At 49.6% G+C, this 27,949-nt stretch overlaps 1 protein-coding gene across 1 annotated transcript; it reads right to left on the reverse strand.

The window, feature by feature from the left end:
• Positions 1-1,895: 1,895 nt before the first annotated feature.
• Positions 1,896-13,689, reverse strand: LOC149367179 (membrane metallo-endopeptidase-like 1). Its single transcript, XM_089573000.1, has 5 exons — positions 13,550-13,689; positions 8,851-9,074; positions 6,569-6,633; positions 3,369-5,054; positions 1,896-2,363 (listed from the first exon to the last, which is right to left on the reverse strand). Exons 1-5 carry the CDS (start codon positions 13,687-13,689, stop codon positions 1,896-1,898), a joined length of 2,583 nt encoding a protein of 860 aa, XP_089429126.1.
• Positions 13,690-27,949: the final 14,260 nt, after the last annotated feature.

Here is a 27,949-nt window from a genome sequence, read left to right on the forward strand (position 1 = left end):
TTGATGCGGACTACTTCCGTAGTTTTCACCGCGTTGCACGCTATGTATGAAAAACAGTATACTGTTGCCGAATATATACTCGTACCTTAACACCTTGTATGACCTTAACGGCAAAGGCGAAAAACAAGACTGAAAGGTTTGAAAAAGAGTGGATTCTTCACACAGTACTTTAAAAAAGATGTTCGGCACATCAAGTTTATTACCGACAGAATTTTTCTTTTATATCGGGAGCTCGAAATGCAATCTACGCTAGGCAACATCTCAGTGGTCACAGCTTTCGGCTCTCTATTCTCGTGGTTTGGGCGCATTTGTCGTTTTTGCACGCCTCAAACCTTTGCCTGCGTCTAGAAAGATTTCGGTGCGACTAAAGAAACCGCATCTAGCATTGCAAACATCAACACACACGCTATGCTATTAGAACCAAAACGCGCTTCAGCATGGAGAAAAAATAGCCACGACAAAGTTCCAGCGACTATGATTAGCGTGGTTCGCACAGCAGATTCGTCCATTGCATTCATTGCAGAATGTTCACTGTAAGCAGCACACAGTGTCAGTACATACAAGCAACGTAACAGCAAATACAGTTTACAGGGCGGGGCAAGTTGCTGATACCTACCAACGCACATTTGTTATTGGTGCACTTGAAAGGCACGAATACAAATTAGGAATGTCCGCATCAGCGTTTGCAGTATCTCTCGCTTGCAGGCATAGTCTGCTGTTCTTGGCAGAGATTCGCGCACTGAGGCTCTTCTGTCACGCCGATTAATCGAACACGAATTCATGTCTTTCAGTGAAGCCAAAGCTCTTATGGCGTTGCGTAGCACGAACACATCTCCAGCGGCAAACAGCAGTAGGGAGCACTCTTAACGTTTAACTGTGTAACACCGGTTCATAAACCAAGAAGTACAAAGCATCCTTATCTGGATCCCCGGGAACGTGCTCTAAGAATGCACTATCCTCTAATATCAGCAGTACGGCAAAACATGCGCAAGAGGCATGCCAAAGGAACAGCTATGCACTGCGCTCAACAAGTGCGTCATGTAGCTCAAAGCTAGATGCTCATAAAGCTTCGTGTCAGAGCCTGCAGTTTGCTGAAACAAGGACAGGAAAAATGCGCACGCGGCGTTGTTACGATTACATCGGGCTAATGAAGGCCATCTGGATCGTTGCACTGGGTGTGGTCTCAGGCATAGGGCGCTAATACTGCAGCTGACTTCTGCAGAACTCCTCGAGAAAACAAACAACAAAAAAAAAACCTTTTTGGCAAAGTACATCCGGGCTATTAGTGCCGCCAGCATCATTAAGAGATTCTCTCCAACAAGGAGCCATCCAAGATAACTTAGTTCCATTTGTCTCTCTTCACAGCGACAAAACAATCTCCGAAGCACGCAGGTAGGTAAGCATTACATCGGGCGGTTAGGAGGAGATTCACAAAGTTTGACAAGTAATCAGTTCTGAATGAGCGTATAGAGTGGTGCCTTGTTCCTCCACGCTAAACCTCCGAAATATTAGTAGCACTACCACAAAAACAGCAAGACAATCTCCTTAAAAACGGGGAACAATAGATTCACCGTCAAGCTGCAACCAAACGCTGCAGGAAACGTTCCATTGCCACAAAAGAAACAAAACATTGCGAAGAAATGCAGCGTTTCAAGCATGTTCCTAATGGTAAAGTATACCGGAAGTAGCGGGTTTGTCCTCGAATAACCTAGTATTACTGACTGGCACTCAAAATAGGATAAAAGAAATGTGGTAAAGTGACACACCGCCGCGAGGGGATAAATATGGTACAACAGAAAAAATAAATAAATTTGGTGCACGAACTACACATCGTATCAAAACCCTTGGCTACAAGTGTCCGTGATACGCCCCACGAGACATCTACGGCCCCGCCCTCACAGGAAGGCGCACTTGTGCTCCGGGTTCATGGGTGACCCCACGGGGCAGCTGAAGGCCTTGGCGAATGGCTCGAAGTTGCGCATGGCTTCGGTGCATTCGGGCGACACGCGGCGGTAGTCGCTTCCCTCCCAGCAGGTCACGTGACAGGCCGTGAGGAAGAAGACCTGCTCTGCGCTGTACTCCTCCAGGCTTGGCAGACGCAGGTCCCGATCTTCGCTGCGGAAGCGGAGGTAGGCCGCGTGCGCGATCTTCAGCGCCGGAAGCAAGGGGAAGAGCGCCGTGACGTTGCCATCGGAAGTGACGTCACCCGAGCACCTGCCCAGCTCCCAAAGGGCTCGCCCCGGTGAGCCGATGTTGTGGGTGCTCCCTTCGCCAGGGTCGACGGCGGACGACGCCGGATTCCACGGTGTCTGTGTCATGTCCTCGCTGAGCAGAACCGTGAGCGCGTTGATGGTGCGCGCGAGCTGCGAGATCCGACGAGGCGTTCACTTCACTTAGTGAAGTGAACAAGAAGCGCTCACAACTTTCGGCGCCTCTATCATTTTGAGTACAAATAGGAGGTTCGAGCGGCCACATTCTTTCTACGATGCGTTCCTTTGCCTATCTGCCATAGTGCAGTTCTGCAAACGATAAGGAATACGGCAAATCAAACTGCCTCCCTTCTCTATGCTGTCACTTCACAAGCAGTATTTCACAGTGGAATACGGTGAAAACACAAAAATATTCACAAAATTATCGTTATAAAATGTAGCTCCAAAATACCTAAACGCCCTCCTTGACTAGTACATTCAAGAAGTATGCAGACCTTCGTTTTTCTTTTGGCGTGGTCTTAACGAAAATTGCTTCGTTTAGTAACCGTATTAACCAGACCACGGTCCGAGGACAAAATGACTCAGATTGAAAGCTTCCCCTGCCGGCTTCGCACCGTCCTTTCGTTGCAGAAACGCTTGCTTCCAAGTCACTTAGTACATGCCTGCAACTGGGACGGATACGACGAGCGGAGAGGACGAAGTTGAGTCGTCCTGTCTATTCATACAATCTCAGACCCAACAATTGTGAGCAGTACCATTTTTCGCGAGAAACCGCTCATGAACACACTTTTTCATACAATGTAAGATTTTACTTTATCAATCAATATATCCGTACATAACCCGATAGCAGCTTTGAATTTTTTTCTATCGAGGTTTTTGCTGTCATCAAAAGCGTACCCCATTCCTTTTCTGCGGCAGCCTTAGCTGTTCGATGACATCTATGGAAACGCTTTAGAAGATAGATTTTTCTACATATGAGAGGAATGAATGATTACCTTCAATATCTCTATAAAAGTATCTGACAATTTTCCAACTTTCAAAAATTTCTCCGCGAATACTGGACAAGAGGTTCCTTCGGCTGGCAGTTTTGTTTGCTCGCCTTATGTCAAAGATATGGTGTTTTCTCAGTGTAGATAATGGCGTAAGGACGTATTTTACCTGCATGGCGTACATGAATCCGAGGCCCCCGTAGGCCATGGCGTCCGTGCCTTCGTCAGTGTAGTACGGAGCGGCGAGCGCTGCCACGGCGACGGAAATCACATTTGTCACGGGGCTGTACGCAGCCAGGTGGGCGGACTGCAAGCGAAACAACCGCAGGCTCGCCTGGTACTCTTCACTGCCCAGCGACTTTTGCAGCTGCTCACGACTCATGAGCCAGTGGCCGAAGAAGCTCTGCTCCATTTTGTAGTTGCGACCGTACAGGATTTCGAGGCTGCGGTTTGTCATGTACTCTTCCGGGGTCCATATCACGGTGCTGGTGTTCTGCAGCCGCGTGCCGACAGCACGGACCGCTTTGGTGTCCAGGGTGGACCAGGAGCCAACCTCCGTTAGCGCCATCTTGTGCACATTGGTCAAGAGACCAGAAACGATGAGCCTTTGACCTTTGGTCATTAGGCTGTCATCGGCGCCTGAAAAAAGAACCGTGTACACGAGGGCAGCGTATATACCGCAACCCATCGGGTACACGTACTCGGACAGCGGGTGTTTCATGAAGAGGGCTCGCACCGAGCTGCTAGTGATAGGGGCGAGGAACTGGATGAACCACCACGCCGTATGGAAGGTCACCTCTCGGGCCGAGTAAGAAGCGAAGATGATCCGCATAGCATTCAGCAGGTTTCCGTTTGTGGCGATGAGTGTATCCTCTTCATTCAGACGTGGTTTTGCGTTGAAGGCGGATTGTAGGGCCTCGACCCAGTCACGAGCTCGGAGTTTAGGCACCAGAGGTGGTAACTGACGAATCAACAGAAAAGCAGGCCTCGGGTGTGCGGCGTCGAAAAAGTGGGACAGGCTTCCGATGATCGAGCTCTGGATGTCATTGCTAGTCTTTGCGAATTCAACAAATGCCGGCAAGGCAGCTCTTTCTCCAAAAACGCTGGATAAGAACCAGCCGGCGACTGTTTCATAGAAGCCTCTATATTTATCAACCTCCGCATTGATCGTTTCCAAAATGTACGCCACACCCGATGGGCTCATGGATATCGACCGCCGATGGGCGGTGCCATGCCATGGCTCTATGAAGTCAACAAAGAACCACAACGGCATTGCCCACAGGACGGACAGGTTCACCAGAGTCCGCAAGGGTACTGAATAATCGTCGATGTCTCCAAGCCGAGCATCCGTGGGGTCCAGCAGCCAGGGGAACAACTCTTTGCTCATGAATTCGATGAGGCTTTTCGAGTCGTCCATGTCGGCTGCGGTGCCTTCCCGGAGAAGGCAGGCGTCCATCATCACCCTCACCCTTTTCGTTAGGGGCCGACTAGGGTCCTCGCGAAGCTGTGCTTGTCCCTGCAGCCAGTGCGCCAAGCGAAAGACTGGCGCGGACACACTAGGCCGGGTGTCGTCGCGCAGCCATCCGGAGCACACAAGCTGGCCGAAATCTTCGCACGCTTCCGAGCTCCTCCCTGGTTTCAGGCCCAGCGCCTGCGCGTGATCCATGCAAGCCCGTGTGGTGCAAACCGCGTGTTCTATGCGAGGCCTCGCCGTGGTGTTTACAAAGTGGAGGACGACCGTGACGACGACGCCGGCTACGAAGAGCACAAACATCATAGTGGCCGTCTTTTTGAGGATTTCTTTTGTTCCATGCGATTCGGCGGGCGGTGATGAAAACGGAGACCCCGCGCTGGCCTGCGGAAGGACATTCCATGTGTGAACTCTGCAGAGCCAGTAATGGATAAACTTGAAGAAATGCAGATATTGCTCACAGGCGATGTCATGCAGCTGCGATTGCATATCGGCAAAAACTCATCATCATCATCATCATCATCAGCCTTACTACGCCCACTGCAGGGCAAAAGCCTCTCCCATGTACTTCATTTGTTTTTTTCACCTCATAGTGCCCTATGTTTCATATCCCGGCACCTCTTTGCCCTTTTGCCCTTAGAGACTGTTCATGCTTTTCCGTGTACATCTTCCCTTCGTTTAGCCATATCCCGAGATATTTGTTTACGGCCACTCTGGGTATTTATTTTCCTTGTATTGTAAGCATCTGATCTCTTGTATCCTTGAGAATCGTCACATCTGACCTAGTTGCACTAAAACTGTAACATAGAGCGTCTCCGTCTCCACAACGATTAACACAGACTTTGCAACCATTCCTGGCTATCTGATTACAGTACATTATCGTCCGCATACATTAAACCGGGAGCCGTTGCTCAACGATATTTCCGCCCAACTTGTGTGACAGATTATAACCTAGATTACTTCCTTGTTGCAAGTCCACCATATGATCGGCAAGAAAACCTATGGGCGTTAAAGGCAACGAACAAGACACCAAGAGAAGACAAGCGCAGCATGAGCGGCACAAAGTTAGATAGGCGTGTAAGCTTTAGAAGTTTTGAGGGTTTGGTTTGGTTTATCGGAGTTTAACGTCCCAAAGCGACTTAAGCTATGAGAGACGCCGTAGTGAAGTGCTCCGGAAATTTGGACCACCTGGGGTTCTTTAACGAGCACTGACATCGCACAGTACACGGGCCTCTAGAGCTTCGCCTCCATCGAAATTCAACCGCCGCGGCCGAGATCGAACCCGCGTCTTTCGGGTCAGAAGCCGAGCACCATAACCACTGAGCCACCACGGCGTTCCCTTTCGAAGTTTGAGGTCATAAGGTGGCCGCAGCTGGCACTGGACAGAGTTAATTGGAGGAAAATGGGAGATGCTCTTGTCTTGCAGTGGGCGTAGTCAGAACAATCATGACAACATGATTTATTGAAACCAGTGAAGTAATGTCCTGCGACGCATTAATTGGCGAATAACGACGTGGTCAAATGACCGACTTAAGCAATACCATGATCCCCTAAGGGCATACAATCGCTATGACCCCATTACTCGACATGATCTTTCCTTGGAATGAATACGACCCCCGTGACCCAATAAACGCGAACCCGCCAACAGGTGACGATGAATCGAATATCATTACGTGAACGACCTTTGTAACTCTTTGCTTGATTAGATTGTACATTGCCGGCGCGCTGGAAGGTCCGACACTTCTTAGCAGCATGAGCCGCTGCAAGCTCATTTGTAATTTTTTCAACAGTGCTGCTTGACAGCGCTGAGTTTGACAACAATGAACCACCGTACATAGAGCATTCTGTACACAGGCAGCGACAAGGCCAGGAGGGCTACAGAAATGAAAAGGCCGTACCATTTCCTGGAGTCTGTTGAGTGCTTCCGCCGCATCAGCTGTGCTCTGCTTCGCCTTGAGTGATCCTAGTGGAATAAATTATGGCACAAGATAGAAACGCCGTAAATTTTTTTTTCATTCAAATGAAATCTTTTTTTTATTCATTTTTTCATTAACGTTATTAAGGTGTTATAGATTTTTGTTATGCAAGGGTAAATACACTTTTTCTTTTTATTCAAAAGAATTATGGCTGTGCAAAAAGTGGTGCGCTGCATTTTGCTCCCCTTTGTTACACATCTCATAGCGTGTATGAATGCGAGGACACCCGAAATAGCGAGAGTTCTCTCCCTCTTTCTTGCGAAAGCACCGCACCAACCGTACCAATCCCGAGCAGGAATCTTGTCTTGGGCACGAGAGGACTCTGCCATTGCCGCAGTTGATCATGCATCGTGTTAGACTGCAAAACACTGTCGCGATGTGCATTGCACACCATCGTCTTGATCAAGTTCAATCTGCGGCGCAAACAGGTCAGATCAGCTGAACCTCGATCAGTGCTTAACATGAGTCTAATATATATACATACATTTCACTTATTTTTTATTTGCAGAAAAAAATTCTGGTGGGACACCTGAACTAAAAGCTGCTTTTGTCATCTTGACGAGGCCCAGGTCGCAGCGTATTACAAGGCAGGGCTAGCCATACAAATTTTGAGAACAGAAAAATAAAGGAACATAAAAATATAAACACACAAAGCTCAGATAGACGTGTAACATGCGGTTACAAGTAGAACGTGCAGGTATACAGTTTTCTGGTAATGTAAAACTGAAAATAAACATGCGTATGGATGATTTAAAACACATTGAATATCAAAATGGACATGAGTCCAACACGAGGTAGAAAAACAGTGGAAAAGAAAACGACAAAAAGTTTATAGAATGTGGTTACAATGGTTGTGTGAGGAAAAAAAAATATCTAAAGAAAAATGATTGGAACAATGGAAAACAGTTATTCACCAGAACGTTATTCGTCGCCCGATGTGCGGACGACCCAGCAAATCGGGCTAATCACCGGCCAATCGGGCTGAACACATGCTTTCGTACGTGTGCTCGGTATAACTACTTTGAAACCCTACCATATTCCTTGATTGCCACCTTCGGGTGTCCTAAATCTCTTTCTCTTACTGTAATGGATTTTTTCAGTTAAGGATATTATTGTTCAATTCTACCTTGAACAGTATTCTGCCCGTAAGTGCCCATGTCAATTCAGAACTCGACCATAAGTCAGGAGTGTCGAATAGAGTATTGTACGGCTGCAGCGAATGTAGGGTGGTCAAAATTAACCCCGAGGCAGTATGAAGCAAGAGCGCGAATAAGGACGGTGACGTGTTATAGTTGCGTTATTCAACACAGCAATCGTGTCACACAAACACAGGGATAAGACCAAGCGAGGGGTTGTGGACTCATACTCAAAAAACCGGGGCACGTGCATCATTAAGGCCACAGTAGTTCATACAGATATTGAGTTCGTATTCCTGGACACGGGCTGAAGGCTCAGTGGATTGTATGTTGCTTTTTATGTGCGAATATACTGTTTCTTTTTTCTTACAAGCAATTTTTAAGGCTAAAGCCTTTAATGCCTCATCGTTGTCGCACAGGTGTCACGCTTTTCGGTTGGTCGAAATGGTTATGACGTCAGAGTGCGCGGATTCGCAGTAATGATGTCACCCACGGATTCCAAATGCCCCCTTTTGGAACAGACGACAATTAATAAAATAGTTGTCTTCCGCACCGACAGGGGGCGTTAGGCGTCCGTGGTTGACCACATTACATACCTCATCACTGCGAACAGAGCCATGGATACAACCGAACCCATCGAAGCAGAGAGAGTCGTACTAAAGAAGCAGTCAAAGTCGGCACTCAAAGTGTGTAGTTGTAATGTGGAGACAAATAAAGCACTAGTACAGCACAAATAGTCTCGCAGTCAGTGCAAAACAGTGTGGCAGTAAAGGTTTTCGCCTTGCAGCACTTTAGAGAGCCAAAGTGCCCCCAAAATTTTTTCCAGAAGCTCATTAAGTTTCATTTCAAGTACTTGAGACGGCGTTCGTTGTGTCGTCTTTTGTTTCGTGGCCGTCCTTATTAGCGCTGTTGTTTCATAACGGACCGATACCAACTTGCCAAACTCACTCTTCATCTAGCACCCCGAGGCGTTCGACGACGACGCCTCTTCTAGGCCACTTAAACCTTCGGGACGTTATAAACCACACATATACCCTGCCATACGCTAACCAGCAGCGCAGCACTCACTGGGACTGACGGGACCTGGTGGGGACCGTGCCTTGAGCTTCGAGGGAGCCGGGGAGGAAGCGGGCTGATCCGGCACTGACGGCACGGTGACCGGCACCTGTGGTGCTGGCGATGGCGCCGGCGAGACGGCCTTGCTGGAAATGGCCCGAGGGAGGGCGTCGGTGTCGTGCTCCTCGCTCTTACCGGCGCATGGCAAGGGGTGCGATGCGTCGCTGGTGGGTGGCCTGCCGAGGAAGAAATAATGAACAGATGTTCTACCTTGCCGCGGTGGCTCAGTGGTTAAGGCGCTCGTCTACAGAGCCGGAGTACATGGGTTCCGACCGCGGCGGCCGACGCTCTTCGATGGAGACGAAATGAAAAAAGCGCCCGTGTACTGTGCGATGTCAGTGCACGTTAAAGATAACCAAGTGCTCGAAATTATTTCGGAGCCCTCCACTACGGCACCTCTTTCTTTCGTTTTTCACTCCCACCTTCCTCCTTTCCCTTACGGCGTTGTTCAGGTGTCCACAACGTTATATGTGAGACAGTTACTCGTTATTTCCTTTCCTCGAAACCAATTTTAAAGACAAATCTTCAGGGTGTCTCTGATCAAACACTGTACTGCTCTGGAATACGGAATTTTGGTGCCTTGTGCTATGGTATGTCTGGTCAAGATTCTGGTTTGGTTTGGTTTATGAGGTATAACGTCCCAAAGCGACTAAGGCTATGAGAGACGCTGTAGTGGAGGGCTCCGGAAGATTCTGAAGCGATGGATTCACTACGCCAGCCACTTCGCCTCGTCAAGCATGGTCGCACCTCGGCCGTATGCCCGTGGCTGCAGTCGACACCCGTCATCCGTTTGTAGAAGGGAGGAAATGGGAGTGAAAGAAGAAACAGAAAGAGGGGCCATGACGAAGAAAGTGAATTTGAGGAAACGAAATTACGCAGTAACTGAATCCACGTCGAGGGACGAATACGAAGAAGGAATGCCCAGCGAAACGCAGCGGCAAAAGACTGACTTTCCAGTTCGACTCTACGAGTTCCACTCGGCCAGCTGTAGCTATCGCATCACTCCAGGTTTAACCAGAGCTAAACCACAGCCATTTTTTTTCGCCCCTGCTTATCAGGTTGCCGCAGCTTGGTTTGTGCAGACGCTGAATGCGTGATTAATAAAAGATCTACTATTGCGTAGCTGTGAGCCTTTCCATAGAAACTTGATTCCTGCTGTAGGTAGCTAAATGAATATGTTTTGAAAAATACTGCTTGCAATACGGATGAAACTGATAACAGTGGAACTAACATTTATATTTATATTTATGGATTTATACAAAATACAAAAGCATCCCCACTCGGGCATTGTTGTAGGCCGATTTCATGTGACCTCAAATATTGCCCTCGCATGACCTCTAGTTGCACGCAAGGAACTTTGTGCTCGCAACAACAGACAACATTTAAACTGTTCACGCTCCAAATGGTCGACTTGGTTGCGGAAAAAAAATGAATTTTGGCTGGTACGTTTTGCCCCTGTCGTCTACAGTTTAAGATGCGTGTGCAGTTTAAGACGTCAATTCACACGTCTCAGAGGATAGAAGATGGCCTCGACATGGTTATCACCAGTCACCTAGCTATGAGGTCCATACCTAACCTACCTAGTAAGTGCTCATTACATTTCTAGTACCTCCAAGAAAACCAGGCCGGTGTGCGTGAGCCAGGGATGGTTTGCTGTTATTCCTAGTGTCTTGATTATCAGTCTGATTCGATTTCCTTTTTGCTACGAAGTGCAACTCAGCTTATAAGCTGCTCTGTTGCCCATCTTCGTTCTGACTTACGTGAGGCGTCATTAAAAGATGGCCTGAGGCAAGATCCGTGGTCTCCGCCAAAGTAAATCTGGTCAAGCAATCGCTTCACTATGCGTAAGCAGCTCAACGCCCCATCAGGTTCTGATCGATGGCTGGCGACTCAACTGTCCCCTTATTTGGCAGCGGTTCGATACCTAATGCGTTTAGTACTGATGAGTGAAAAAACAAAATTAGGAGTCACTTTGGCGACTAAAGTGGTGCAAGGCGAAAGCCTGAGTACAGCATTCTGCCACGAATGTGGTTGTGAATGATGATTCAAGTGCTGCCAGCGAATGACGCGTCCATTGGCTGTCTGCGTGTGTTACTGATGTGTGGTTAACATGTTAAGCTGTGCCTGTAAGAGTGGAACGCGACAGCGTCTTGCAACGCTGCCAGGCAGTCCACAGAACGCCATCGCCAATTCGGCTGTACGCCTTGCTGGACGGTAAATTTATTTTTTGAGGAAAGGAAATGTATCTCTCTCGAATATCTGGGTGGACACCTGCACCTCGCCGTAAGGGAAAGGGGGAAGATGGGAGTGAACGAAGACGCCGTATTAGCTAGACGCGCCTTTGTTCATTCCAAAACCATTCAGCTGGCATTACGGAGTGGCTAGCGTGCTCGTATCGCACTCCGGAGACCCTGGTTCGATTCCCCAACTCGACCAATTTCGTTCTCGGTTTTATTGATTTATGCGGTCTAACTAGAAAGGTTAATTAGGCTATTTCATATTTATGCTATTGTATTTCTATCCATCTTGTTCTGTCATTCACCTGTCAAATGTTGGAACTGTCTAGGATGTTCGACACAACGTATATGAAACGAGCAACGTCGAACTGAGTGGGGAAGTGCGTGGTGGTGGAGCGAACGCGGCTTCGTATCTGTTTTTTCAGCAGCGTCTCCTTCCGCGGACGCTGTTGTCGCTGCGACGCGCGTCCTTCTTTTCTTTTCCTCTTTCTTCTGACCTCTTCGTTCTCCTCTATCTCAATTAGGCTACTTGATTAATTAAGCAATTAACTAAACTCAGTCCCACTTACTTGGAGTATCACTGTACGATCCCTTTGTTTGGTTGCATGGTTACTAGCCAAAGTACAATTGGCCCCATTTGAAATTCGCGCACTGTGACGTCGCGAGCATTTCGACCAATTGAAAAGCGTGACATTTTCTGTCGACAACTCCTGCTTACAACGACGAGGCATTAAAGGCTTCCGCCTTAATAAAATATGTTTCGGCTTTGATCACCTCTCGCTCGAGGGTCTCTTGGACAGCCATCTTAGTGAAAATTGTACAGCAAATTTTCTACTCGGAAAATGGCGTCACTGGTCGTGTTGTTGCTGTGAAGGTGAAGGTTGCGCAAACACGGGACAAACCAGAAAGGAGAGACACAGACAAACACAGGCGCTTCTTTTTGTGTGTCCTACCTTTCTTCCATCATCAACGCATTAGTGAGCCACACCATCCATGCTACGTGCCAAAAAAGCGCCTGTGTGCGGCTCTGTGTCTCTTCTTTGTGGTTCGTCCCGTGTTTGCTCAACCTTCGCCTTCACAGCAACATGTACCAACTAGGCACAACCGAAGTTTTATTGGGTGCCATAATAAAACTGTGGATTTCACCTCTTGGAAAATAATAATTTCAGGCAAGGTCACCAGAAATGTGTACGTTCGCGAGTTTATGTAATAATGCTGCTGGCCAATTTCGTACGCACTGAGATGGTGTAGAGAACGTACGAGTGAACATGAGCACGCAAACAAGGGAACGGAGTCCAGGGCTACTTCGCGTCAACGGCCTCTCTCTGTGTGTGCGTCCTCGCGTTCCCTGGTACCTTCTGCACCTTTCGATAGTAATCCACTTGCAGGTCACGTGGTTTCGGTGGGCGTGGCCGATGTGGGATGGCCGGTGGATGGAGCGGCCAACGTCACTACCTGAGAAAGGCGAAATTATCAGGTGGCTTTGAAAGATAACGCGTATTTGGCCACTGTAGCTGTGCCTAACGGTTGATAAGAGGCTTACAGGGATTCGATTCCGAGTAGATTTTTGGTTCGCCTGGACCATCGAAGTATTATTTGAATACGCTGTCTGTGTTCAAGTAACCCAGGAAAACATTCCAACAGCTGAAAATGGCCAGATTGTCCAACATACTCCCTAGAAGTTCCCCTGGGCACTCATGATAACATGTTGATGAGCGGTCGTGCGATCGATTGTTGTCCCATGTCAGAATAGGAAGTAGACTAGAGGGTGGTATTATGGCGCTAGGTCACACCATCGCACCTGTGAAATATAAAAGGGGGAGTGGTAGACAGGAACACCTGTGCTTATCGCAAAGCACAGCACACAGTGGCAAAGCCGCCTGTGTACAGGTTTGCCGGAAAGTTCCCAGGCCACATGGCCTGTTTTGCTTCTGTATATCCTGGCACTTAAAATGCCGATAGAGCTGTCAATAATGTCAGAGGTTAGAACTATACCTCTGTTGCCCTCTACAGATATTTCGAGCTTCACGGGTGTAATAACTGCGTTACTATACTGCTAAAAAGCAGTCCCTGTGGCCTGGGAACTTTTGACCGACGCTGTATCTGGGCAGACGAAAAATATCCTTAAACCGATCCGTCGTCCCCTATGCAGGTTGGTGCCGTAAGATATAAGACGTTCCCCTCTCAGAGGTTCGAGGCTTTCGTTTATGGGAGCGATTCGCTGCGTAATCAACCGCTTTGTCACGTGCTTTGAGGTAAAAAGATTAGGGTTGGCTTGAGCAGACGCGCTGGTCACTTAGCCACTGGAAGCGCAGAAATCTCCCCAAGTCTGCTCTCTCCGGGCACAGCGGCATGCCCAGCCCCTTAGTGCATGCGACAGCTACGGCCTCTTTGGCGAGATGCGCAATATTCACCTTTGAGGGGCGGTTGGTGCCGTCGCGACCGGTGTCGTGGATGGCGTCGTGCCGCGGTCCTGGCCGGATGGCAGGGTCTTGTCCTTCGGCAACCTGCGGCGAATGTGGCCAGGACGGCTGCCCGGCGCTGGTGAAGACATGGCGGCTGGAGGAGCTATTCGCGTTGCGTGCAGCCGGCTCTCGGGGAGGTCTTCTTCTGCCTTCTCTGTCGCGCGCAGACCAACCCACGCGCACGGAAATGGGATGCTTTCCTCCTCTTTCTTTATTTTAACAGTTCTAGCACCATGTGCTTTACTTCCGAAGGAATCTCATCCGGCGCTGGAATCCTATTTTCTCACAGATGAAATCCCTTGTTTAATCTCTTCACACGCTAATAAAAATACATTTCTCAAGCCATGGTGCCTCCATGAACGTATACAAAATATTTTGCGGCCATAGCAGCAGTAGTTCTTTCTTTTTTTGTGAGTTGTGCTATGGATCTCCATACCTGTTGTAGCCGCGGCGAGCGAAGCGGAGGCAGTACGACTCAGCAACATGTTTATTCGGCATGCTGAGCCGCAGAGGTGAAGACTCGCACACGAGCGATCTCCCCGCTCCCCTTCTTAACAAGAGAGCAACGCTCCCCCTCTCGGCATTGCATCATCACACACGTCACAGTCGATTACGTGACACTACATTCCAGTCACGCACAATGCGATCACATGACAGTTCAATACCTACAGAAGTATTTGCGGTATTTTGCGATGCAAATTTAGTTCCATACATACGCATTAGAACCATCATCACCAGGGTGACTACGCATACTGCAGGACAAAGACCTCTCCCACATTTCGCCAGTAGACTGATTACACCAGCAGCTGGATTACGCCATCGCCGCCGCGATGCACTCTGGGAGTTGGGGTACTCCGGCCGACGGCCGCGTCGGCGCGGAGCGTGGCGCACGCGCGAGAAGCAGTCCTGTTTGCGTCGCCACACGACGTTGATCTACATGAATGCTTGATTTGAGAGAAAAGTGTGTTCACCTGAGGGGTGTCATGAGCTCCTACAATTTCGCGATACAGTGGGCCCGGATTTTTTGTTTTCTCGAAAAGGTCTCGGAGCGTAGAAGGCAGTCAGGAGAGGCTGCTGAAGACGTCCTGTTCAACACACTTAGCCATCTTGTCACTGTTCATCAGTACTCTTTGACAAATGGTAAATTTTTGAGGTCTGAAGCTTTGATATGCCTTTTACTCGCCGCTCAGCTTTGAGGCAGTCCATTGAAACTGCCAACAAGTAGGGTGTCGGATTCACCTTCGCGCTGCTGCGAAATGTTATTGTAACATTAGGGAACCCGCAGTACCTATGTGGAGCTGGGAGTCCTCTTCTATCGACTGATTCAATGTCTGTCATATTAAGGAATCCATTAATGAACATACTTACTCCTGATACCTTAAGCGGCCGTGGTAGCGATAATGCTTTCCCTATTTTAAGAATAAGAAGCCTTGGCTATAAAACGCTGGCAATGTTGAAAAATTCAGGGGACACTTTGTTGACCTAAAGTGCGGTCAACACCTAAAGTGCGCTAAAGCCTTAAGTGCAGTGTTGCTGCTTGTGTCACTGATGTGTGGTTAAAATGTTAAGCTTTGCCTCTAAGAGTGGAACGCAACAGCGTCATGCAACGCTGCCAGGGATTCCACAGACGCCATCGCCCGTTCGCTTCTACGCCTTGCTCGTCGGTAAATTGGTTTTTGAGGAAAGGAAATGCATCTGTCTCGCATATCTCGGTGGACACCTGACTGAATCTTGCCGTAACGGGCAGGGAAGAAGATGGGAGTGAACGAAGACACCCTATTCACAACACGCGCCTTTGTTCATTCCAAACCATCGAGCTGCACGCGAAGAACCTCCAGAGAGAGAGAGAGAGAAACAACTTTATTGCCATAGATTGGCGGGATTTAGGGCAGGTGGGCTTGGTGTGGCCCCCAGGTGGGGGCGACTTCCTGGGCCCACGAAATGAGTGCCAGTTGGATGCTCTTGTCTGGCCTTCTGAGGAGTTGGTTCCATCCGTCTTCGGAGGGAGCTGGCGGTAAGGTTCGAGGGGGCGGATTTCCCGCGCAACCCCAGATGATGTGAGCCTGAGTGGCGATTTCTCCCTGGTAACAATTTTGGCAGACGGGGTCGTATTCGCCGTCTGTGATGAGTGAAAGTCTAGAATGGCTAAGGATAGAGCGTGTCTGCAACCTGCGGAGCAAGGTGGCTTGCGCTCGATTCAGATTCAAGTCGGGGTGTGGAGGCGGGAACTGGCGTCTCATCTCTCTGTAGAGGTTGGTAATTTCGGCAAAGGTCTGGGGAGCCTCGGCAAGAGCGTCTGTGTCCGTGAGGCCGGCCGCCCGGTTGGTTAGTCCTCGGGCTAGTCGGTCGACCCCTTCGTTTCCAGAGTTTCCCGCGTGGGCGGGTACCCAGACCAGGTTGATCTTATGGTCGGGAGTGCAGCCGCGAAGGATGCGTGCAGCGGGGTGGCAGATAAAACCTGCCGAGTAATTTTGTATTGCTCTTTTGGAGTCGCTGAGGACTGTGCGCGTACATGGGTCAGCGATGGCCAGCGCGATGGCGGTTTCTTCTGCCGCTGTCGGAGAGTGAGCTAGTACTGTGGCGGCGGTGACGAGAGTAGACTGTGGCGTGGTTGCACAAGCCACGTATGTGTTTGCACTTTGCCGTGCAGCATCTACGTATATTGCGTGTTCGTCGGCAGGTATGTGGCATCTAGTGCTTGGGCTTTCAGCTGACGGCGCGTATCATGGCGGCCAGGTAGCATGTTTTTGGGGATTGGTTTTATAACTAGGCGGCTATAGACCCCTATCGGAATGGGCGTCGTGGGGTGGACGTCACCTATGGGGTTGATGTTGAGACGGTCAAGTATGAGCCGCCCGTGTTTAGTGCGGGAGAGGCGGTGGATTTGGGCGGTCTTGTGTGCCTCTATGAGTTCTGTGAGCGTGTTGTAGATGCCGGGTTGGAGGAGGTGCTGTGTGCTGGCGTACTGAGGTAGCCCCAGTGCCGCTTTGTACGCTGAACGTATAATGCTGTTAACAGCTTCCTCGTCCTTCCGGCGGAGGTGATAGTAGGGGTAGGAGTAGACTATCCTGCTAATGAGGAAAGCTTGCGTGAGCCGACAGAGGTCATCCTCCTTCATACCTCTGCGGCGGGTGCTGATGCGGCGGATAAAGCCGTTGATCTCATTGTCTGTGGTGCGGAGGCGCTGAATGGCCTCCGAGTTTTGCGTGTTGTTCTGTATTAACATACCCAGAATGCGGATGGTGCGGACCAGAGGTATGGGATGTGTGTCGACTTGAAGCACAATAGGTTCTTGCGGGTCGGGGACGGGCAGGCGAGCTCGTCTGTCCCTGATGACTAGTAATTCGGACTTCGTGGAGGAGCATGTGAGCCCGTTCGCCTGTACAAAGGAGTGTACTTTATCGATTGCTGTTTGGAGGGAGTTTTGGATTTCCCCGTCAGAGCCAGAATTGGTCCACAGGGTAATGTCATCGCCATATATTGAGTGTTTAATGTGAGGTATCTCTTCCAGGAGCGGAGGGAGGCCTCTCATTGTAGTGTTGAAAAGGAACGGAGATAGGACTGCTCCTTGTGGTGTTCCTCGGGTGCCTAGTGTGATCTTCTCGCTGTGGAGGTCTGCAATGTGAAGTTCTGCTGTACGGTTATGAAGAAAGTCGGCGATGTAGTTGTAAGTGCGAGTGCCGACATTCATTTGTGAGCGGTTTGCCAGGATGGAAGCATGTGACACGTTGTCGAAAGCCTTGCTGACATCTAGGCTTAGGATGGTTCGTGTAGCTCGGATGGGTCTCGGATCGAGGATGTCGTGTTGGATTTGCCACATAATGTCTTGAGTGGAGAGGCCGGTTCTGAAGCCGATCATAGTGGGGGAAAAAAGGTCCTCTTGGTCTACGTGAGTGTGGAGTCTATTGAGTATGACGTGTTCCATGACCTTTTCTAGGCAGGACGTGAGCGAGATGGGCCGAAGGTTGCCCAGCTCGAGTCGTTTGCCTGGCTTTGGTATGAAAATAACTTTGGCATGCTTCCAAGTGTCTGGAAGGCGACCCTCATGCCAGTGTTGGTTGAAGAGGTCCGTGAGTGCCTCGACGGACTGATCTTCGAGGTTACGAAGCATTTTGTTGGTTATGTGGTCGTCGCCAGCGGCCGCGATGGTTTTAATATGGTTGAGGGCGGCGCGGACTTCTGCCGTGATGTCGGCGTCCATGTTGGTGTTCTGAGCACCCGTGTATCCTGAAGGGGTGGGGATTTGAGTGGAAGTATTGATGCATTTGTCTTTCAGGGTAGCGAGCAGTTCCTCATTTGTTCCCTAAAAAGCGTGTATGACACGGGTGAGGTTCTTGTGAGATGTGGATTTGGTGTGAGTTGGGTCCAGTAGATGTCTGAGCAAGAACCACGAGTTTTTGCATCCCAACTGGCCGTTAAGACGGTCGCAGGTTTGATGCCATTGCTCCTGACTCAGTTTGACGGAGTAAGCTTCGATCTCTCGCAGCTTACTCCGTCAAACTGAGTCAGGAGCAATGGCATCAAACCTGCGACCGTCTTAACAGCCAGTTAGGATGCAAGAACTCGTGGTTCTTGCTCAGAACCACGAGTTTTTGCATCCTAACTGGCCGTTAAGAACCTCCAAGCTGGCTGCCGTGCCTAGATGCATGTGTGTGCCTCCCTGAATTTTGATGTTTTGATGGGGATTTAGGTTTGAGTTAGGGCTATGGCGGGCTCCTATTAAGCAGCCTGGTAACTTGAGACGCGAGCCAGTCTGATTGAAGTTTTCCTCTTTTCTACGGAATTCTTCCATGCAATAAAGAAAAAAAAGAAAGAGCTGGCATGGCGGAGTGGTAGCATGCTCGTCTCGCACTCCGGAGACCGGGATTCGATTCCCAAACTCGACTAATTTCCTACACGGTTTTATTTATTTATCTTGCCTGATTAGAAATGTTAATTAGGCTTATTGGGTAAATTAAGCAATTAACTAACCTCATTCCGACTTACTTGGAGCATCACTATACGATCCCTTTAATTGGTGTCATGGCTACTAGCGAAAGTACAATTGGCCCCGTTTGAAATGCGCGCACTGTGACGTCACGACCGTTTCGACCAATTAACTGAAAAGCGTGACATTTCTGCCGACAACTCCTGCTTACAACGATGAGGCATTAAATGCTTCCACCTTAATAATCCCAGATATTTTGTTGCTCATGCACCCTTGACCATACGTAATTAAAATTTAGAATCATGCCATTTGGCCGGAATATCAGCCCCGTTTTACTCACTATTTCCGGGGAAAAAGAAACGGCTAAAAGCAATCCAGCCCTAAAACCTCCCAGATTGGCTACTCCTTTGCTCATTTTTCACGAAACACATGCATCTGTCAGCCATATTTAGGAAATGGCATGGTTCGCTCGTACTGCTCAGCCTTCCTGCTGGTAAACCACTCAGCATATCCTGAATATATGTATACGTTTATATCAATAAAAAAACTACAACATGACCAGTTTTAGACAAGAATAATGATGAAGAAAAAAAAAGGAAAACACACTTACTGTGACACGGCTGCGTTTCTGGATGGAGGCAGCGTATATTAACACGGTTTTAACGTCCGAAACCGACTAAGGCTATGAGAGACGCCGTAGTGGAGGGCTCCGGAAATTTCGACCACCTGTGGTTCTTTAGCGTGCACTGACATTCGCACAGTACACGGGCCTCTAAAATTTCTCCTCCAAAGAAATTCAACCGCCGCGGCCGGGATCGAACCCGCGTATTTCGGGTCAGCAGCCGAGCACCATAACCACTGAGCCACCGCGGCGGCACAACGGCAAAACGAGGTGGCAAGAATCGTAAACACTGACCGAAGACTCTGAAACACGTCTGCTGGCAAAATAAGAAAAAGTGAGGGTCAAGCGCGTTTTCATTGTCACCTGGAACATTTTTAACAAGGCTCGAGTAACATGCACAGCAGGGGATCAGGGGAGATTTATTAGTAGAGTTCGTAGACAGAACTGATTTACGGATTACGAATACCTTGTTCCACAAAGTAGAAAACAGGAAGTAGACGTGGAAGAGCCCTAATGGTGAGGCTATAAATGAAATAGACATCATTCTATGAGCTCACCCTGCCATCTTAGAGTATGTGGAGGTCCTCAGAAAGGTCCGTTGTAGCGACCACAGAATGGTAAGGTCTCGAATTAGACTATACTTGAAGAGGGAACGGCAGAATCTAGTGAAGCTGAAGCCTTAGCGGTAAGAGGGAAAGCAGAGGAATTCAGCATTTCGCTGCAGAAATGATATTCTGCTTTAACTGAGGAAGACATCCGTAATGTAGAAACAACGATAATCGCACAGCTATCGCTACGGAGCGCGCCGTAGAAATAGGTGGCAAGATGTAAATCACCGTCACATACCTTCGCTTAACTTCTCCACGATACGTTCTTGGAGGTGCAAGCTCCAGCGAATGAGGCCGCCCTACTGGTCTTTCAGGTTAGCAAGCCAGCTGAACGCGTAATGGTCACTTAGAACTTTCAGTAGCCTTACGTAGAAGTCTCTGAGATAGGCAAGCGCCAGAAAAAGACGAACACAAGGCGAGAGGACGACGACACAACACAGAAGAGTGCTATGGCAACTAAAAGTGCGGCTTCAGGGACGGAATAAAGCAAATCTTCAACATCAACGGAAAATGCGTAACCTACCTGACCATTGTCCTGAAGATAATCTGACACATTTTGGGACTTCTTTGTCTCGAAGGGATCATCTATAGTGATCAACGTGAGCTTCTTTAATAGGAACAATGGGTCCGATAACCGGGACTTAAGCGAAACCGAAATGCCATAGCACGTAATTTGCATTTGGCTGAACTACGCAAATCGACCGTCATTTTTTTCTTTTCATTTTGCTGCTCTTAACGCCGACCATGTGCTAACTGCTCCTCCAAGAGTAAATTAGAAGCTTCTGAAGCAGTAATTTTCACGACATGGACAAACAAAGGTGTCAGAGCTGAAGTCGCCTACTTCGGGAATCCCCCGTGCCGCTGGAGCTGTTAAAAAAAGGAAGAGGATCGCCATTTCCGTGCGCGTGGTTTCCGTTGCGCGCGAGAGATAAGGCAGAAGAAGATCTCCCTGAGTGCTGGCTGCACGCCACCCGACGAGCTCCTCCAGCCGCTATGTCTTCGATCGGCACCAGAAGCCGTTCCACTCGCGTTGGCCGCAAGTCTTCGAAGGCCACGGACCGGCCACCCGACCAGGGCCACAGCACGACGCGGTCCAGGCCTGTCGCGGCACCACCAGCCACGCTTCAAGGGTAAGTATATCGCATTTCGTGGAAGGGACTGCAGCGTTTCGCAACCGAAGGGGCTCCCGGCTATCGCATGTACGGCGAAGTAACCAGGGGCTAAATGACTGCGGCCGCTGTTCCTCGTTGCTTTGGATACCCGCTCTCGAGTGAACCCCTAACCAACCCTAAACAGGTCGTCCTACACCATCCGCCAAGCTGCGAATTTGTGTAACGAATTCAGTCCCGGAACACGCGTTCCTAGCCTCAGAGCGACAAACATTCCTGTTTTTAAAGCTTCTTAGCCCCCTTTCAGAAGCACGGACGAGGCGGGCTCGTCAGAAGCTCGCGGTCATGTCTGGCTCATGACAAGTGCAGCTTGTCATGTGTTTCCTGGCAGCGGCTTAACTCGGAAGAAGGAAGTATAGGACTCGTAATCCGAAGCATTTCTTGGTTTCCCAACAGATGGCCACCAGAGTGCTAAATGACCATTTTGATGCCCTTGAGGGGACTTGAGCTCCTCCTAAGGGTACGACGCGATAGCGTAATGGGTTAATTCTAATACATGCAGAAGGTCATTTTCTACTTTACATTCGTAGATCTCTGGGTGTCCCCCTACCACTCCTGGGGCAATGGTGCGGCAAATAAGCGACGCACCTGTGCCCTGCTATGGCATGTGCTCCCAGCGGTGGCACTTTACTCTTCCCTAGCGACCATTCATTAACTGCTGCTTCCACGGTGACCAGGTTGCTCGCTATACGGTGGGCAAGTTGTGATGACGCCACAAGGTCACGTGAGCTAGATAGTCCCCCTGCCTCCTAGGTTGCTCTCTGGGGACCATTTGCCAGAGAATACCAGTGATATTTCTCTCACGACGCCGACACCGGATTTCATGGAGAACGAGGCCTTTAACGCTATTGCGTTAACATGTGTCCGTTAGGAGGTTAAGGGACGTCTGATCGGTTTCGCGATGCTCTAAGTCCGTTAAGGTTTGAGTGCTTTGCTCATTTCACAGGTGCGATAAAATGATAGATCCCATGGTTTCACAGTCGATCTTACGGCGGCACGTGAGCGGCCCCTTATAGTGTGCCGGGTGAATTAATCAAGTGTCTATAGCGCCCAGCGCGAACAGTACATTTGTGATCTAACCAAGAAAGAATTCCTGTTAGAAAGAAACCCCTCTACATACGCAGTATGTATAATGGCTGCATGGCCGCCGCGGTGATCAGTGGTTATGGTGCTCGGCTGCTGACGCGAAAGACGCGGGTAGGGTCCCGGCCGGGGCAGTCGAATTTCGATGAAGGCGAAATTCTAGAGGCCCGTGTGGTTTGCGATGTCAGTGCACGTTAAAGAACCCAACTGGTTGAAATTTCCGGAGGCCTTCACTACGGTGTCCCTCATAGCCTGAGTCACTCTTTGGGACGTTAAACCCCATAAACCAAACCTGATGGATGCCTGTAAATAATGCGATAGCGTTAAAGGTCCCATACTCCAGAAAATTCGGAGTCGGCGTTGCGACCGTTTAATAGCGACATGACTCTGGCAATGTGGTTCCCAGGTAGCACCTGGGATGCAGGCGGGGCCACATAGGTCGCGTGAGCTTGCGGCTTCATCACAATCTGTCAAAGCGAGCTTACTGCCCACCATGGCAGGAGGAAGCAAAATTAATGATTGGTCATTCGGGAAGAGCAACCAGCGCCGCGTAAGGCACAACGCTGGAAGCATCTGCCATCGTAAGGCAGTGGCGCATCGCTTAACAGCTGCTCCACTGCACCAGGAGGGTGTGAGAACTCCCAGAATCTATGAATGCACAGTAGAGAATGACCTTCTGCATATATGGGCATTAACCCATTACGCTATGGCGTCATGCCCTTAAGGCCGAGTTTAAGTCCCCTGCATTTTTTTCTGTTCCTAACTTATGCAGTGGTATGGTATCCTATTGTATGATATGGCATGGCAGGTTCAGCTCACAGAAGCTCCATATGGACTATGACAGACGCCATAGGAAAGGTTTCTGAAGGAATCCGACCACCTACCGTTGTGTATCGTGCGCTCATAACGCGCTGCATGCGGGTTTCTTCTGCATTTCGCCTCCATCGAAACTCTGCTGCCGTTGATGACATTGTATGGCGCCTCGGCCTCTACAGCCGAATACATAGCCATTAATTAGGACACCACTGCGGGTGCCTGGTAGTGGCATACCTATGCGTGCAGTGCATGTGGGACCCATCCTGTTCCATTTCATTTCATTTCCTTAAAGGACCCTCGGGGGATGATACATAAGGTGTGGAGTCAGGAAAAAAAAATGAAAAATAACAATGCCTCATGTGTTCAGATACATGCGATGTTTGGCAAAATTTGAGCGAGGAGAGAGAGAAACCGTTTAATGAAAATGTTGAGACCTTAACCGACAAGAAAAAGTTTCAGCCAACAGTGACTCGCAGCTGATTGGACGATATGCTTTGATCATATACGCCGTATGAATTTATAAGAACGTCAATTTGGGCTAGATGGTGCATTATTTGCATTATTTGGGAATGAAGCGCACGCTTCATACCCCACGCGCTGCACGCTCACGTAAAGCATCTTCCGTGCACAGGTCGTACTCTTCACGATGCAACCTTTTGCGGCCCGTTTGGATAGTGTTCTTCTATATTCCAGAAAGCGATAACTATAAAACTGTTTGCTGCAGTGCACTACGGCGACTGACAGCGTTTGCCCAGGGCAACATTCCAAGCATAGCCTTCAGGGCCAAATGATCAGATATTCCGATGTAGCCAGAGCGGGTAGTAGTAGTAAGAGGATGAAAGAAAAGGAAAGAAAATTAGCACGGGCCTGTGACTGGCGAGTTGTCACCCCCACCACTGCCGGCCTGCTGATAGGGAGGAGAATAGGTAGAGGGGGAGATGAAGGGTATAAAGGGAGAGAAAGTGTAGCGTCTCAAGAGGCGCCGTCGCTGTCATCAGCCGCCGTGGATCAGGAGTAGCTATCCAGGCCCGTGTCCTCCAGGAAGGCAAGGAGGGACCGAAGGGCCTTGGGGGCAGTGGGTCCAGAAGGAAACAGCAGGGCACTTGCCGTGTCAGCCGGGAGTCCCAAGGCCCAGTAGCCAGCAGCAAGCTTCGCCTGATGTGCGGCGAAGGCAGGGCATCCGCACAGGATGTGTTCGATCGTCTCCTCCTGGTGGCCATAGCAGGGGCAGTCGGCGCAGGGGGCCAAACCCTTGCGGTAGAGCCTTGCCCCAGTCCAAGAACGGCCCACTCGGATCCGGAGGAGGAGGGACCTCTGCCGCCTTGTGATACCCTAATCCGGCAGGAGCTGGGGGGGGGGGGGGGGGGGTGTCCCTTGGGCGACCCGGAGGTCGGGGTGTTCCATGACAAGTTGCCGCTCCGTGATGGAACGGGCAGCATCCAGGGGTACCACTGATGTGCAACAGGGAGTGGATCCCCCATGAGCTGTTTTGGCCACGGCATCGGCAGCTTCGTTGCCCTGGACGCCAACGTGGCTGGGGACCCAGGCCAGGGATATCGAGCAGCCGCAGGAGCAGAGCGGGCTCAGGGGCAGTTGATGTATAGTGAATTAGCTGACTCGTCAAGCAATCAAATGCCAGGTGATTTGATGATCAATTCGAACCCGGCCGAGCGTAACGCTGCATTAACAAATAATCAGCAAACAGCCGTGGTGGCTCAGTGGATATGACGTTCGGCTGGTGAACGCATGGACGCTGGTTTGAAGTTTGAAGTTTGTTTATTTACATCATAGATGTGGGTAGGTCCGAAAAAACAGGAGTCTACAAGGCTCTCACACAAAAGAAACTTGTTTTAAGAGATGCTGGAAATAACAGCAGGATATGGGTTTCAAATTAATGCACGTGAATAACAGCTGCTCCAAAAGCGATCAAAAATTATGGGCAGGCCGGAAAAGCTAAAGGTAAACGTGCGGAAAGGAAAAGTAATACCGTAAAAAATTCAAACATAACAAAATTGTCGCGTAAGGAAAATGTCTACAAGAAAAAGAAAGCTGAACCTGTGGCCACATATAAAGCCGAATCTGAGGAGGAACCTTTCCGAAATTTTCCGTCCGGTCGTACCGGGCATGAAAATACTGCCGTATTCGCAGCCCCTAGCGGAATTTCAACCTGGGCTCACACTAATATCGCAGATTCGTTTTCCGGTGCCTTAATAGATAACTTGGCCGCAGCAGCAGCGTCACGTGATGCATGTTCTGATAGGCTCTCCCTCTTAGTGCTTTGTTTCATTCGTCTTTATCCGTTTTACTATTTTTACTGCGTTTCCGAATGCTCCACAGCAATGCAGATAGGACCGTGGAGTCGAACGGGGTCAATGAATAGGTGGAAAGGCTTGCATATGTCACCGACGGCAGCTTGATATAGTCATATGCGAATGTGTGAGCGTTTGCCAAGCGAAGCGATGTAGCAACCCGCCACTGGCGAATAATGGCTGGAAGGGAAGCGGCTGGTTGTGGTGGCTCCCCCGAGAGAAGTCACGGAGACAATGTGCACTCCTTGGGCCGAAGAGAAGCAACCAAGGCACCGGCACGTCCCGCAACTAAAAGACCTGACCAATACGCGGTTTCTGCTACCGCCATCTACAAAACGTCCTAGAATGTGCTGTCCCTTTCGAGCAATGCATTTAATGCTTGCACTTACTCTCGGCTGCGAGACAGTACCCAAGACAGGAAATCAAGGCCTCTAATGGGACTCAAGGTCCCGTGAGAGAAATAATTGAGATGACGTAAGCGTGACGTTAGAGCGTCATGAGGACTTCCCGCTTCGGTTCCTGTGGTATTTTTGTTTTTATCGTTTTAATTCGTACAAGACGGCAAATTCTTCTACAAGAACGGCCCCTACAGCTGGCAACAAGGAGGGCTTGGTTAGTAGTTGATCATTTAGTAAACAGCCTGTCAGCGCAGCGATAGATCGCCTTGCAGAAAACTGCCGAAGGAAGCGGAGAGAATGTCGCTCGCGCCGAAATTTCATAATGAGCACCAGAACAGAGCTTTGTCGGACGACCTCTGCTCTTTCTTTCATCCTCACAGCCCACCCACCAGTGACGTAACGTCCACGTTGCCATGCGCAAGCGCGAACAAGAAGCACGACACCAACGTCCAGCCTGAGACCATTTCCAACGTGGCCGCCTCCCCTGTGGCCGTGTCGCCGCCAGAGACCGTGGTCTGCGCGTCGCCGGTGCCGGACGAGAACGCCGCATCTTTCCAGGATCCCTCGAAGCTGAGCGCACGGTCTCCAACGGGTCAAGGCGGCTCCAGTGAGTGTTGTGCTGTTGTGTATGTTGTGCACTATAAGTCATTACCATCTTCGTCGTCCATAGAGTTTCTTACTATTACCTAAAGGGTAAGCTGGCACCCCGTCTATGGCAGTTTGCGTGGAGCTTCCTGAAGACAACTTCAGCCACCATGGGCGCTCTAAGCATCATGGGGAGGTGAGCTATCGATTGCAGAACTACGACTTCTGGCCAAAAAATAATGCAAAAATAAAAGCTGTTGGATAATAAAGAATGCCCTAACACTCAATATCCTGTCTATAAATTGCAACAAACGAGCAGAAAAGCATGAAAATGCAAAGTTTGCCCAAAATGAGAGATGGCTAGTTCTCCTGTTGGCCAAGTAGTGAACACTACAAAAACTAATACCTCGTGCTTAACAGGTGCACTTTTAAAGAAAATATGTTTTCAAAAAAATTTTTGTTGCTTAAACATTTTAAAAGGTTTTTAATGGCATTTCGGAAAAGAAAAGCCTTTTATAGGCATCGTGTGCTGTTGCAGTATCGCTACTATGGCTTTTTCACACTGCGTTCGCGCCAAATTCGTCTGCGCAAACACGAAACTAACATCTCAGTAGGGACACTCCGTGTTCCCGAAGAGGTACGACTATACCGCACCAAGTATCTCACCGGCCCATGATGCTTTGAGCGTCCATGTTGGCTGAAGTGCAGCGCCGCTATCTTTCCCTATAGGTAATAATAAGAAATTTTATGTCGTCAGCATATGTCCTGCAGGACAAATGGCGCACTCATACCCTTCCAGTTAAGGCTGTCTTCTGCCAGCTGCGGCCACCTCAGTACTGCAACTTCCTAATCTCACCCGTCCACATGACTCACTTTACCCTGATGCGCATCCCCTTAACGGCCATTGGCCATCTCGGCTTCGCATGCATGCCCCTCCCGCGATCATTTCTTCTTCTCGATTTCGTCCATTATGTCATTAACTCGCGTTTGCTCCCAGGCCAACTCTCCTCTCTTCATGTCTCTTAACCTAAGATTTACCAATTTTTTTTTCAATAGGTCGCTGCGCTCTCCTCAACTTATATTTAACCGTTTTCGTCAGCCTTCATGTTTCTCCCAATACACTAGAACATATAAAATAGGGCTGTTATACACTTTCCTTTTGTATAATAATAGCAAACTGCCATTCATTATCTGAGAGCACCTGCCAAATGCACTCCGCCCTGAATTCATTCCCCTAACATCATTGACTCGTACGTTTGCGCGCGCGGCCTAGCCTGAAGCCTTTCCAAATCAGAACCCTTCCTCTACAGGCCCGGCCCGCACGAGCCTGCCAACCCTCCTTTCTCACGTACGCTAGGGAACCGCCCCATACCCCTCGTCTCAAAGATTCGCATCCTGGGCCTCTTTCCTCACTCCGACGGCGCGCATGGCGAAACCATCCGAGCATTCTAGACCCAAACCCAGCAAGTCATCCGTCCAATCTGGCGCTTGGCGAACCGGCGCGGAGGTCTGCGAGAGCGGAACATTCTCCAACAACACTCTCACCCAAGCATACATCACGAGCCGCATGGCGTACTCATTCCCCTACCTCTCCCTAAAGCAGAAGGAGCGGGACCGCATCAACGCGCTCCTCAGGAGTTGCACAAAGGTCGCCCTCCGCCTCCCCCGCAACACCTCTACTGCCCGGCTCCTAAACCTCGGTACCCACAACACGTTAGAGGAGCTCGCAGAAGCCACCCTAACAGCACAGCTGACTCGCCTGTCGGGTACCGCGACAGGCCGCACGCAGGGCAGCCCGCGACAAAGCCCTGTACCAGCTGTGCGGGGACAGT

Source organism: Amblyomma mixtum, chromosome 1 (genome assembly GCF_055824585.1).
Source record: "Amblyomma mixtum isolate Tamu chromosome 1, ASM5582458v1, whole genome shotgun sequence".
Taxonomy (NCBI): Eukaryota; Metazoa; Arthropoda; class Arachnida; order Ixodida; family Ixodidae; genus Amblyomma; species Amblyomma mixtum.

Excerpts from the sequence above, each read along its gene's own strand:
- LOC149367179 (XM_089573000.1), bottom strand. The coding sequence starts at position 13,689 with ATGTCTTCACCAGCGCCGGGCAGCCGTCCTGGCCACATTCGCCGCAGG. Across the intron at positions 6,634-8,850 it reads ACCAGGTCCCGTCAGTCCCA|GATCACTCAAGGCGAAGCAG; the intron begins GTGAGTGCTGCG and ends TTATTCCACTAG. Across the intron at positions 2,364-3,368 it reads GATTCATGTACGCCATGCAG|CTCGCGCGCACCATCAACGC; the intron begins GTAAAATACGTC and ends CGGATCTCGCAG.